Source organism: Podarcis filfolensis (genome assembly GCF_964270895.1).
Source record: "Podarcis filfolensis genome assembly, chromosome: 15".
Taxonomy (NCBI): Eukaryota; Metazoa; Chordata; class Lepidosauria; order Squamata; family Lacertidae; genus Podarcis; species Podarcis filfolensis.
The window spans coordinates 8,648,082-8,661,437 of NC_139618.1; the positions used below are offsets into that span (position 1 = coordinate 8,648,082).

Consider the following 13,356-nt stretch of genomic DNA (forward strand, 5'->3'; position numbering starts at 1 on the left):
GCCACAGGACAAGAGTGCTTTAGCTCTTGCATTCAGTGCCCCAATGGCTCACACCTCTGGCAAGGCATGAACTTTCAAAGTTTCCAAGAGGTAAGGAGAGTAGACAGGCCCGATGAGTTTAAGGCTTTCAGGTGGAACCTCACAGGTACAGACTCCCAGAAAATGACTTTTTTTTCTATAAAACGGATGTCTATGTCTCCCCATCTCGCTCTCTCTTTCTCTCCCCACCTAATATGTTTTACATATTAATCCAACCTATCTAAACAGCTAACGCTCTTAATAAGATGCCCTTTGGGTCCAGCGAGTCAATTTAGTCTTGGAGGCTGTTTGCAACAAAGTAATTTAATAGTATCAGAACTACTGTTCCAGAAGGCATTTCTGGTGGGGTGGGGTGGGGTGAGGAAGAGTATATGGTTTAACTTATGAGCCACCTGTTGCCATGTGGGGAAAAGTTCAATTATTCGCAGCGCTGGCTATTTCAAGCAAACACTGCCTCCTAGTGGTTTTTGTAGTAGTACACAGAGGTTAGAAAAAAATGATTAGTTTTATATTTGCATGTTGTGAATACGTGTGAGCAAATAAAAATCCCCCTTTAAAATAATTAATTGTGTTTTTCTCTCCCGCCCCTCATATTCCAGTCCAAAAGAATATCCGCTAAGGATGCCTTAGCTCATCCATATCTTGACGAAGGGCGTTTGCGATATCATACCTGTATGTGTAAATGTTGTTTTTCCACCTCTACTGGAAGAGTTTACACCAGTGATTTTGAACCCATCACGAATCCCAAATTCGATGATACTTTTGAAAAGAACCTCAGTTCTGTTCGGCAGGTTAAAGGTCAGTATTTTAGGTTAGGAATGTCTCATTCCTCTTGGTTATTGTGGACTGCTTTGTTGTTATATCAGATTGATAAAGCTGCACACAGAGCTAGGTATGTATAATATTTGTGTATAAAGCAGAACATACATAATATGTGTGCACATTGTGCCTGGAGAGCATAATGTGGAGAGCATCCTTTACTACAGCATATGTATGAGAAATGCCCCTCTTTTATCTGTGAGTTCTGAAATACATGCAAAATGGGAATGTTTCAACATTTTGCGGATTTCTGCCCCACAAGATGTTGCTGCTGTTTTTCCTAGGCATGTTCAGAGCAAAGAGGTTTTTTTAAATTACTGTAGAGATTTCCTTACTTAATTGACTATGGCTCATGGTGTTAATCAACTTAAGTTTCCTTTAAGCAGGTGACCACTCTAATTATACTTTGTGTGATTGTTCAGTAGTAGAAAGAAAGAAAGAAAGAAAGAAAGACAGAAAGAAAGAAAGAAAGAAAGAAAGAAAGAACACAGTAGAACTCCTGAATATTTTGAGAAAAACCAAACTGAGACAGGAGGCGAGGAGCTTTGGGCTCCTGCAGTACATCCTGATCTGATGAATGTTTGTGTTTCTCAAGTGGTGTTGCTCGACTTTCTTGCTTCCCTGTACAACCCTAATGTACTATGCAGTTCTTATCAGCTTGTGTGAAGTCGGGTTTGCTTCTTTTCATCCCCGATCACTTCTTGTTTTTCAGAAATAATCCATCAGTTCATTTTGGAACAGCAGAAAGGAAACAGAGTGCCTCTGTGCATCAACCCGCAATCTGCTGCTTTTAAGAGCTTTATTAGGTAACTGTATGTAATCACATCTGATATTCATTCACCTTTTTTTTTTTTAGTGGTGCAGCAACTTTTAAAATGAAGTGTATCTTTGAATTAAGAGCTCTGCAACAACTTTAGCCATGCACCTAACGTGTTATTTGAGTGCTTTAATGTTTACCATGATTAGGTTTTGTCCAGCAAGAGCTGCTGCCATGCAAAACCCCACTGAACACGAACAGAGAGCACTTGGCGAGTTGTTCCCTTGGGGTTTTTTCATGGTGCTACAATCTTTGTTGACTTGATTGGGTGTGCTAGAAGCATTCCATAAAGCGGTAATCAGCCACTCATCCAGGAGAAGGAATTGGTGTTAAGCAGAGAAAGGGATAGGAAGCCAGTTTAAGGAATTAAGGAATTAAGTTACACGCCTTGATCAACAAGGGGGTTGAATGCCTCTTGACCAGGCTTTCCCAAACTCGGCCCTCCAGATGTTTTGAGACTACAATTTCCATCATCCCTGACCACTGGTTCTGCTAGCTAGAGATCATGGGAGTTGTAGGCCAAAAACATCTGGAGGGCCAAGTTTGAGTAAGCCTGCTCTTGACAGGAGAGTTGTGAGGGGAACTGAGATGTGAGGGGAAGGTTGCAAGAGCCAAGATGGGAAATAGGTAAGGCAAGAGCACAGCGTTCAGACAAAGGGACATTTAAAGCGCATTTCCCTTCTGAATAATCCTGACAAACATAATTTGCACCTCACCGAATTAAAATTCAGAAGAACCTTCACAAACTACAGTTAAGATGAATCTCTTGGTGGGGATGGATGTGCTTTCAGTGTATGGAATGTATACAGCCTAAGAGGCAGATCCTGCATTTGCAACATATGGCCTTACTATCTCACTCTCTGTCTCTGAGCAACCACAGTCACATCTCTCGAATCAGTGGGCGATATTTCTTCCGCAGTCTGTGCATTCTGGCTGCCAAGGCTCTCCTGCCTCCCCACGCCCTGCCCCACAGACATGTGGCAAGCGCCACTGCCATGCTAGCATGCGGCGTGGCCTTCTCTGTGTTCCTGTGGCCTCTTGCAGGTGAACGCTGATCTTCTGTGTCTTTCTGCCTTCCAGTTCCACGGTCGCTCAGCCGTCCGAGATGCCGCCATCTCCACTGGTCTGGGAGTAAACGTGGAAGATGTACTACTGAAGACATAATGTAGCTTTCCACTGGATTCTGGGATTTGCAATTCTGGACATTTAATCATGCTTGTACTGTAATTTTACTAATGAAGTTTTAAATTAACAACCACTATCCTTGTATGATATATGAATAAGACTTAGAAATGTTTAACTAGGCTTTTAAAATTCCTGTCACGGGTGGGGTTGTGCTTTTAGGAGAAAAAAAATAATTATTTTATCCAGAGTTGCACATGTTTTGTTTTTAAAGTATGAATTGTAGCGCAGCTGTAATCTTGCTTGGCTCTGAACAAACAGAGGGTTTGAACCAAATTGGTGGGGAAGTTGCTTTAAAAATAAATAAATGATGGGGCTTTTCTTCTTCTTCTTTTTTCCAAGTGGATAAGTCATTTTTGATATTGAGCCATTCCTGAAGATTAGGGATTTTTTTCTAAAACAAGAGAATAAAAAGTTTAGGGAGTACAAAAGTTTTAAAAACTGTGACCAATCATAAAACCCACCTGATGACAATAGCCCAGCTTCTGTGGGCAAGTGTCATCTGGCAGTTTAGAAGAACCCTATACATAGCTTCTCACTAGTGGGGGTGATTGTGTGCTGTTTTCCAATCAGATGTTGCGAGTAGAAAGAATGAGTTTGTGACTAGGGAGAGATGAGACTCCTTTCCCCTTTCCTTTTTAACCCCCCTTCCTCTGGTATAAATAAATATATATAAATATATATATATTTAATCTATTTTTATTAGAAGTTTTTTCTGCTCTTTTCTTACATAAACCATCCCTTTCTACCCCACCTCCCGCGTGCATCTGCAAATGTGTGTAAATAATTCCATTTCCGGGGCTAATAATGTCAAAGAATCTTGCTATCCATTGCTGTGTAAAGAGAGAGAGAGAGAGAGCGCAAGAGAGGAAGTAGCTTGCACATTTTTAGGTCTGTGAAACATTGTGGGTTTTTTTTTTTTTTAATTCTGCACTGGACAGTCAGCGAAAAAGAAAAGCAAAAAACGCAAAAAAAAGCACATAGGGAATTACGTTAATTGTATTTGTGTCCATAGGCAAAGCTGTGGAAGTCTTGAAATGTCACAGTAGTAAATGACTTTTATTACGTTTTGGCTAACTCCTTTTTTTGTCTGTGTTCTGTTCAAACACTGAATTATTCTGTGCATATGTGTATATATATATATGAACACAAACTGAAGGCCTCTACCTCCTGGAGTATACAACTTGGTTTGTTTACCTCCACATGATTTTTATTTTTATTTTTAAGTTCAGTGTGGAGACTTGAAACTTGAATGTCCCTCCCAACTTTTATATTTAAAAAAGGCAAGAAAAATTGAAGACTGTTTTTCACCTGTACAAAGAAATAATGAATGGATGGTCTTAAATTTTGAACATTGGTCTGGGATATTTAGAGAGAGAGAGAGAGAGAGTGAGAGAGAGAGAGAAAGAAAAAGAAACCTTGGTGTTTGTCATGGACAATTAACTGTTAAAGTTATTGTAAGTTATCTGTATTTAGCAGAGTATTTTCAAGAAGAGTGATCTGAGCTGGAACTGAATACTATTAGTTAAGTTATGTTTTTGGAAGTTTTAACTTCAATGAAGTAATTATTTTGCTGTGAAAGAGACAAACGTTGAATTTCTCGAACAAAGATGATGAAATATCTTTGTTTTTTATGTGGCTCCTGAGGAATTAAAAACAACAACAACAAGAAAAACAACAACCAACTGAAGCATTTCAATTCACTTGAATGAATGAGAAAACGTGTTTTAACTTAAATATGAGCCCAAGAAGACACTGGTATGAAAGGTAAAATCTCAGAGGTTGGTCTGTTAAATGTGGCACACTTGCGGGTCACTTTGTACAATGTAGATTTTGAAGTACAGTGGTGGAAACATTAAATGTGACATTTGAAACAAACAAAAGAAGCACCGTGACTAAGTCTTCTGTTCTCCATCTGGCCGAGGCGGGTTGTGGATTCTCTTGCTGACTTCTCCTTTATATTGAATCCACGTTCTTGGATGTGGGACTTGGGCTGTGTTTGCTACATGGAGTTGTCAAATGAACAGATCATTCAGAGGCTGCATGCCAGCTGCTGGAGACTTAAGGTGTGGACCTCTAGGGCAGGGGTAGAGACTTTCCTTCCTGTGGAGGGCTGCATTCCTCTCGGGGGTAGAGTTTATTTCTTAAAGGCCTCCTGGTTAGTCGGGGCTGATCTGGCCATAGAAGCTGAAAGGGGGTGGGGCTACTACTATTCTCCATCCTCACTGCCCATCAGGCTACCATAGGGATTTCGCTTGTCAAGGAGCTTTTGCTCTTGCTTGCTTCCGTCCTATAAGGAAGCTTCCTTACACAGAGTCAGACAGTTGGCCCATCTACCTCAGTATTGTCCACTCTGACTGGCAGCAGCAGCGGCAGTCTATGATTTCATACTGGGAATGCTCTTGGCCTTACCTGGCCACGCCAGGGATTGCACTAAGGACCTTGAAGCACATTCTACGGCACTTTCATTGCCTTGTCTTACTCTCCCCCCCCCCCCATTTGAACAATCAAAACATTTTAACCCTCATCTCTTAGGGATGATTTATTCTGAACTGGATTTATTCTAAACTGGCATTTATTTTAAGTGCCCCTCTGGAACCTTTTGGATTTGGAGTGCCAACAGTGGAGCTTGTCCGTTTTGCCTCGCACATCCAAAAACCTCTTCCCACACATCACCATCTCATCCATGCTCCAAGACTCTTCAACTTTGCCCGTCTGGTTGTAAAACTAGAAACATACAAATCACAGGAAGAAGGAGAATACATCAAAGGATGGTTTGTGTGCTGTTAATAAAGGAACAATTGAGGTTAAACACAGGTCGTTTAGGATTTGTTACATCCTATTGGCGAAAAACTCATCTGGGGGGTTGTTTTTCCCCACCACACACTTCCAATAAATTGTCAGTATATTTGGGGTTGGTTATTGCTGTCGGCTGAGTAGTTGTATTGTCCATGGTAAGTACGTCCCATAACTTTGCTATTCCAACCAGTAGTGACAACTGCCCATTGGATTTGGTGGGCCAGAAGGCAGGAAGCCCAAACAGCAGGTAAAGTCAGAACCAATTCTCATTTTGTCCCCATCCTCCGCACTGCTGAGTTTGACAAAGGTAACTGAGGCGGTGGAGGAGGAAACTGTGAGAGAAGTCCATGCCATGGGCTGGTTTTTAGGAAGCAGGCAGGTGGAGCCTGCCTGAGTTTAGGTTGGTGGGGCAGTACCCTGTTCGTCCTAATGGACCCATCTTCATGAAATACATCTTGAAAATGGCTTTGGGGGTCTTGTTTTCCTTTTTTCGGTGTGCTCTGGGTCCTAACCACAGGCAAGAGAGTAATACGATCTCTCTCTTAATTGCAGGAATTGACGTACTGTCTGAATGTCAGGTTAGATGAGCTCCATCCAAGTTGCTATGCTATGCCAGCTTCCCATTGCACTGATGGGAACTTAATAGGAAATCACAGTGGTTTTGATGGTACCCAAGTGACTGGTGATGCTTTTAAAACTCTGGTGTGTACCCTGGGATGCCATTGTGGTATAGAGGTTAGAAGTGCCTTTCTTGACCTTGGGTGTTCTTGAACTACAACTCCCATCATCCCTGACCACCCGGCATGCTGGCTAGCAGTGATGGCCGTTGTAGTCCAACAACATCTGGAGACCCAAAGTTGAGAAAGGCTGGGTTAGAGTGTCTTAACTAGGGCCTGGAATACCAGGGCTCAGATCCCTGGGTGACCTTTGGGCAGCTGCTGCCTTTCAGCCTAACCAGGGTACCATTAAGCTATCAATCACGCCACCAATCACGTTTTCTTTCACCCTGTCCCACTCAACAGTTCTGTTCTTCCGGGAGTGCAATGAATTATTATCAAATAATATCCTATTCTTACTTAGCTGCAATGAAGGCTGCAGACAGGCAGGGGCCATGCTCATCTTCTCTATCGTTCCAATTTTAGTATATGTGCTGCCGAACCAAGAAAATAAGTGCGTATTTAAGGAATCTAATTCGGGAACATAATGAGAAGATCGGAGGTCAAATTAATTGGAAATAGCTTGCAGATATTTAATTGGCTTAGGATTTCATATAAGTTAAGTGGTGAATCAATATGTTTAATTTTAAAATTAAAGGATATAAGGATGTTAATGTTTTAGTTAAATTTCATAAGAACTTTGGTTTGGAAAACCGTTAAAAGGAAGTGCATGGAAATTCAACCAAGGGGACGCGAGGACGTCACTTAACAATGTTAATAAGTGTAATTTTAATAAGGTTATGATCCATGTTTGTTTGTTTATTTGTTTTGTTTATAATTTTGTGAAAATCAGTAAAAAAATTATTAAAAAAGAAGATCGGAGGTCACGTGAAACTTAATTACAAAACGATGTACAGAATAAGTAACAAACAAGGAATGAATGAGTGTTTATTTCTTCTTCAATATTTGTTGATTATTTTTGTTATACAGTTTTAAGAGCATTTAAAAAGAAAGGAAAAAAGACACGCTACCTCTTTAAAGCACTTTTCTTCCCTCCCCCAAAAGAATTCTGGGTACTGTAGTTTGTAAAGGGCTGCTAGGCATTGCAACTCTGCGGGAGGCGAACTACAGACTGCGCTTTAAAGGCACAGCGTCTTTTCGGGGTTTCCACGCGCAACCGCTTCCCTCCCTGCGCCGGCTTTGCTGCCTCCCTTTCCCGTGGCAGCTGCGCTGAGCACCGTCTCCTTTTCCAAGAAGCGGCCCGGCCCCTTTGCATTCCGCAGCCCTTTTAAAAAGGGGCGGGCGCAAAGTGGGGCTGGAAACACCCCTCCCGCTCTTGGAGAAACCAATGGAGGAGGAAGAAAAGTGGGCCGATCTCGGATGAGAAGTTGCTGCAGCGGGGAAGCTCATTTCTTTGCACCGAGAGAGAAAGACGCGATGGCGGCTGGGGCAGCGACGCGCCTCCTGGAATGGATCTTCGCCTTCTATTTCCTCACTCACATCCCCATCACGCTGCTGGTCGATTTGCAATCGCTCCCGGGGGCAGGATTTTACCCCCGCAGCGTAAGTCAACGGAGGACGGGTGGCTCAAGCTGCAATCCCTTCCGTACTTTCTTAAACTTCGGGAATGTAGCTTTTATTACTATGCCTGCAAGGCGGCGAGTGGGGTGAGGTTTGCTTCTAGGTAGAAAAAGCGAAGGATCGCCCTTGTCTGCTGTGCTGTTTTTAATTATTATTATTATTATTATTATTATTATTATTATTATTATTTATACCCCGCCCATCTGGGCGGCTTCCAACAGAACACTAAAATATAATAACCTATTAAACATTAAAAGCTTCCCTAAACAGGGCTGCCTTTAGATGTCTTCTAAAAGTTTGGTAGTTATTTTTCTCTTTGACATCTGGTGGGAGGGCGTTCCACAGGACGGGCGCCACTACCAAGAAGGCCCTCTGCCTGGTTCCCTGTAACTTGGCTTCTCGCAGCGAGGGAACCGCCAGAAGGCCCTCGGCGCTGGACCTCAGTGTCCAGGCAGAACGATGGAGGTGGAGACGCTCCTTCAGGTATACTGGACCGAGGCCATTTAGGGCTTGAAAGGTCAGCACCAACACTTTGAATTGTGCTGGGAAATGTACTGGGAGCCAGTGTAGGTCTTTCAAGACCGGTGTTATGTGGTCTCAGCGGCCGCTCCCAGTCACCAGTCTAGCTGCCGCATTCTGGATTAGTTGTCGTTTTTCTTTCCAAGGTGCCTTTTAAGACGGCAGCTCCCGTCTTGCAACACAGTCCAAAGGGGCAAGAGCTGTACCTCAACGGCAGAGCGTGTGGTCAGCATGCAGAAGGCTTTCCTCCTTCTAGCCTGGATAGCTCAGTTGGTTAGAGTGTGGGGCTAATAATAATAATAATAATAATTGATTATTTATACCCTGCCCATCTGGCTGGGTTTCCGTAGCCACTCTGGGCGGCTTCCAACAAAGATTAAAAATACCGTATTTTTCGCCCTATAGGACGCACTTTTTCCCCTCCAAAAATGAAGGGGAAATGTGTGTGCGTCCTATGGGGCGATTGCAGGCTTTCGCTGAAGCCTGGAGAGCAAGAGGGGTCGGTGCGCACCGACCCCTCTCGCTCTCCAGGCTTCAGGAAGCTATCCGCAAGCCTTGGGAGCCTGGCGGGAGTTCCCGCTGGGCTCCCAAGGCTTGTGGACAGCAAGCTCCGCAAGCTCCAGGAGCGATGGCGAGGTTGAACGCAATCTCGCCATCGCTCTCGGACCCGTTCTGGGGGCTGGGGTTGGGGAAAGCTTGGGCCTCCCCCACCCCCAGCCCCGCAAGCTCCGGGAGCGATGGCGAGGTTGCGCAACCTCGCCTTCACTCCCGGACCCCCAGCCCCGAGGCTAAAAACGAAGCCAGGACAGCTAGCGGGATCCATCCCGCTCGCTGTCATGGCTCCTTTGCTCTTTGGGGCTCGGGGGGTTTCTTTATTCCCCCCCCCAAAAAAATAAGTGCGCCCTATGGGCCGGTGCGCCCTATAGGGCGAAAAATACGGTACATTAAAATGTCACACATTAAAAACTTCCCTGAACAGGGCTGCAAGGTTGCAGGTTTGATCCCCATATGGGACCGCTGCATATTCCACCGTTGCTAGATGATCCTCATTGTCCCTTTCCTCTCTACGATTCTATAATCCAGGGCCTATAAAACCAAGTGGAGTGTTTGCTCTGCGCCTGTAGCTTTTTGCCCTCGGGTCAATGTGCCTGAATTCTTGACTGCAGTACTTGCTGAAAGATCCCCGAGATTATGCCGTTAATATCTTGCTGTTAAGATTATTATTGAGGGCGTTCTTCTGCAAGAAACGAAAAGCACATACGTTTGGCTCCATATGCACTATACAGTGGTACCTCAGGTTACAGACTCTGCTAACCTAGAAATAGTACCTCGGGTTAAGAACTTTGCTTCAGGATGAGAACAAAAATCACATGGCGGCAGCGGGAGGCCCCATTAGCTAAAGTGGTACCTCAGATTAAGAACAGTTTCAGGTGAAGAACGGACCTCCGGATCGAATTAAGTTCTTAACCCGAGGTACCACTGTACATTTAAAGCAGTATCACGTCTCTTTGAAAAGCGATGCCTTCCCCCCAAAGAATCCTGGGAGTTGTAGTTTTTTAAGGGTGCTGTTAGGGAGACCCCTTATTCCTGCACACCAAGGTACAGTTCCTAGTTTCATAGGAAGAGAGCTTTGACTGTTAAACCACTCTCTAAGAATTGTAGCTCTGCAGGGAGAATCAGGGGGTCTCCTAACAGCTCTCAGCACCCTAAACGAACTGCAACTCCCATGGTTCTTTTGGGAAGCCATCCCTGTTCAGAGTGGAATGATACTGCCTTAAATGCATATTGCAGGTGGGGCCTTTGGCACCGCTGCCGATGGGGCCTGCAGAAGGATCTCGTCGCAGGGCCAAATGTTGCCCCCCAGGTTACAATATAATTCCTTGTGATATGACATTGAATTGTAGTCCCAGATTAAACCACAGTTTCCCAATCTCCAGTAATGTGGGTAATGTCTCCCTATTGCAGATTGGGCAGGTGGCTGATCTGATTCTGGTTTCATATTCTCTTTTGTAATCCAATATTAATATTAAGTTCAAATGTAACAGGAAACCGTGGTTTAACAAGCAGTAGGCAAGAAAAGAGGGGAGGGTCTAATAAACCGTGGCTTGCTAGATCGCTGTGACCTGCGGCTATGTGACTGTTCCTCCTTATTCTTTTTGCTTATATTTATTTTCGAAGAGCCATTTGTACTGATGGCATATTAACAGTGGTCAAAATAAGAGACGGGAGATTTTTATGTTTAGCTGCAGCTAACATTCCCTTTCCCCCCCTCTCTCTCCCTAAGCTGAAAGAATTGACAAGCTGGTACACGGTTTCATTTAAGGACCCCATGATGCAGGACCCCCCCGCCTGGTTCAGGGCCTTCATAGTCTGCGAAGCCTTCCTGCAGTTGCCTTTCTTCCCTATTGCAGCCTATGCCTTCTGGAAAGGTTGGTGCGCCAATTGGGGTGGGGTGGGGGGGAAGCACTTGTGATTAGGAATGTAGGAAGCTTAGTCCATCTAGCCCAGTATTGTCTGGGCTCTTCAAGGTTTCTGGCAGGGGGCATGAGAACAGTGGAACGGTCTCCCTCAGGAAGCTGTGGACTCTCCTTCCTTGGAGGTTTTTAAGCAGGGCTTGAAAGGCCATCTGTCATGGATGCCGTAGTCGAGATTCCAGCATTGCAGGGGGTTGGACTAGATGACCATAGGGGTCCCTTCCAACTCTACAATTCTATGCTTCTATGACTTGATGGGCCTTTGGCCTGATCTCAACAGGGCTCTTTCTAAGGTTCTCATGAACATTATGGCCAATAGCTCAGCAGCTTTTGCTAATGTTACCCAAATAGCGTTTTGATCTGCATTTTAACAGATAATTTTATATACAGTGGATGCTCGGGTTGTGAACATGATCTGTGCGGGATGCACATTCGCAACCCGCAGTGGTGCATCTGCGCACGCCCGGGCTGCGATTCTGCGCATGCGCAAAGCGTGATTTAGCGATTCTGCGCATCCGCGACCGCCAAAACCCGGAAGTAACCCGTTCCAGTACTTCCGGGTTTCGGCGGATGCGTAACCTGAAAAAATGCAACCTGAAGCGGCTGTAACCCAAGGTATGACTGTATATATATGCCAGGGATGTCCAACAGGTAGATCGTGATCTACTGGTTGATTGCGGGGCATCCCTGGTCGACCCTGGTAGACCGTGTGACCTTGATTGATCCCCCCCCCAAAGCTCAACAATTTTGGGTCTTCCCCCCCAAAAAAGCTGAACAACTTTGGTCAATAGAATGGGTAGATCAATGCCAGTTGTTTTTTTAGTGGGAGTAGATCGCAGTAACACCAAATAAATCTTCATATAGACATAATAATTGAAGGCTGTCATCATGCAGCCCCCGTGGGAGGACTTCTTGCACCGCATCGCAATTTTGGATTGCATGCAGCTGCGGTGGGGGCAGGGAGCAGAAGAGAAGGCGGGGTTTATACTGGTGGTTTCAAACAACAGCAGAAGTTTGAATAAAGCAGGGGTGGAGGGACACAGAAGAACCGTAAGGCTATGGGGGCACTGCTGGAAGGAGCTGTGAGGGGATGGGGGCTTGGGTGAGATGCAAAGGAGGGCGGGGTTGTCTTAAATTGTTTTTAAATGTTATATGTTTATTTGGGTATTTGTGGGTTGGGGGATTGGTTAGGGGCTTGTTGGGCAGTGTCCATTTTTTTATTAGTTTGAATACATTAGTATTGTTAATTCTTTTAATTATTTTTATTATGTATTTTGTAATTTTATTTTGTAACTTTGTGTTGTGAACTGCCCTGAAACCTATGGGCATAGGGCAGTATACAAATTTTAATAATAATAATATAGGGAGAGTTGTCGAGCAGGATACGCATGTGTATGCATGTGCGATGTGATCTGAAGAATATTTAAATTCTGCTCTTAAAAAAATCCAGGCAACTGCAAATGGATCCGAATCCCAGCCATCATTTACGCGACGCACGTCATGACCACGCTGCTCCCCATCTTCAGCCACGTCCTGTTCAACGATTTCTCGCGGTCCAAGCACCCTGCGCCCCAGACGCTGCACGAACGCTTGACTCTCTGCGCCATTTACAGCCCCTACTTCCTGATTCCCTGCCTCATTCTTCTCACGATGCTCTTCAGCCCCCTGTATAACCAGGTGGATAAAAGGAAAAAGAAATAAGCCGGCGAGGATTCTTCCTAAAAGAGGGGAAAGGAGTCAGCCCTTGGATTCAGAAGCTTGCAAACTGGGCCAATAAAATGTTTTTTTTTATTATTATTGTGTTGGTGTCTGTGAGGTGGATGGATGTATAGCTCAAAGGGAGGGGGGCTTGCGGAACGAGGGCCACATTTTCTTCTGGGCAAGCTTCTGAGGGCCACATGCCAGTGTGCAGTCACAAAAAAACCCCAAACCCTACCCTATCCATCCAGACAGGCAAAGAGCCTTTTCAGAGTGAAGTACATAGTTCAGTCAGGCAGCAACACTCGAGGAGGGTGTGTAGCAGGGCCAGTGAAGGATGTTTTCTGGGGAAGAGTCCCAGGGCCAGATGGAGAGCATGTGACTCAGTCTCAAGGTTACGGGTTCGAACCCCACGTTGGGCAGAATGATTCCTGCATTGCAGGGGTTTGCACTAACTAGATGACCCTTGCGGTCCCTTCCAACTGGGCAGTTCTATTATTCTTTGGCCCCCAGGTTCTCCATCCCTGACATAACTGAAGGCCCTTGTTATTTACCGAGGAGGAAGTGGAATTTGGCCATTTCCAAACCAACGTCCTGCCCTCGAAACAACCTGCTGATCTGGTAAAAGAGGTTGTTTCGCCTCTGGGTTTGTGTCGAAAGAGCACCGATGCTAATCTATTACCCTCTTGGTTCATTCTTATCCCAGGATATTCCAGAGTAAAGGGGTCGTGTGCTTCTCCTTTCCCCCAGGGTGAGGGATTAAGAGCAGCTT

The 13,356-nt window shown here is 44.8% G+C and overlaps 2 protein-coding genes across 3 annotated transcripts in view; both read left to right on the forward strand.

The window, feature by feature from the left end:
- The window catches only part of NLK (nemo like kinase), a 90,814-nt gene extending 86,071 nt beyond the window's left edge, over positions 1-4,743 (forward strand). Inside the window, exons 9-11 of one of the 2 annotated variants that reach the window (XM_083587773.1) lie at positions 639-837; positions 1,571-1,670; positions 2,756-4,743. In XM_083587773.1, coding sequence (XP_083443899.1) covers positions 639-837; positions 1,571-1,668 — 297 coding nt within the window. In that variant the 3' untranslated portion in view covers positions 1,669-1,670; positions 2,756-4,743. The remainder of the gene's footprint in view (positions 1-638; positions 838-1,570; positions 1,671-2,755) is intronic. The other variant, XM_083587772.1, reaches the window with a different exon arrangement.
- A 2,764-nt stretch (positions 4,744-7,507) lies between these two features.
- Positions 7,508-12,680, forward strand: TMEM97 (transmembrane protein 97). The gene is made up of 3 exons (XM_083588092.1): positions 7,508-7,875; positions 10,697-10,841; positions 12,337-12,680. Exons 1-3 carry the CDS (start codon positions 7,693-7,695, stop codon positions 12,585-12,587), a joined length of 579 nt encoding a protein of 192 aa, XP_083444218.1. The 5' UTR covers positions 7,508-7,692; the 3' UTR covers positions 12,588-12,680.
- The last annotated feature ends 676 nt before the right edge of the window (positions 12,681-13,356 follow it).

Bases quoted from the DNA above. Each gene is read 5' to 3' on its own strand.
- TMEM97 (XM_083588092.1), top strand. From the start codon at position 7,693: ATGAGAAGTTGCTGCAGCGGGGAAGCTCATTTCTTTGCACCGAGAGAG. The intron at 7,876-10,696 runs GTAAGTCAACGG...TCTCTCCCTAAG, and splicing joins CAGGATTTTACCCCCGCAGC to CTGAAAGAATTGACAAGCTG. The intron at 10,842-12,336 runs GTTGGTGCGCCA...AAAAAAATCCAG, and splicing joins AGCCTATGCCTTCTGGAAAG to GCAACTGCAAATGGATCCGA.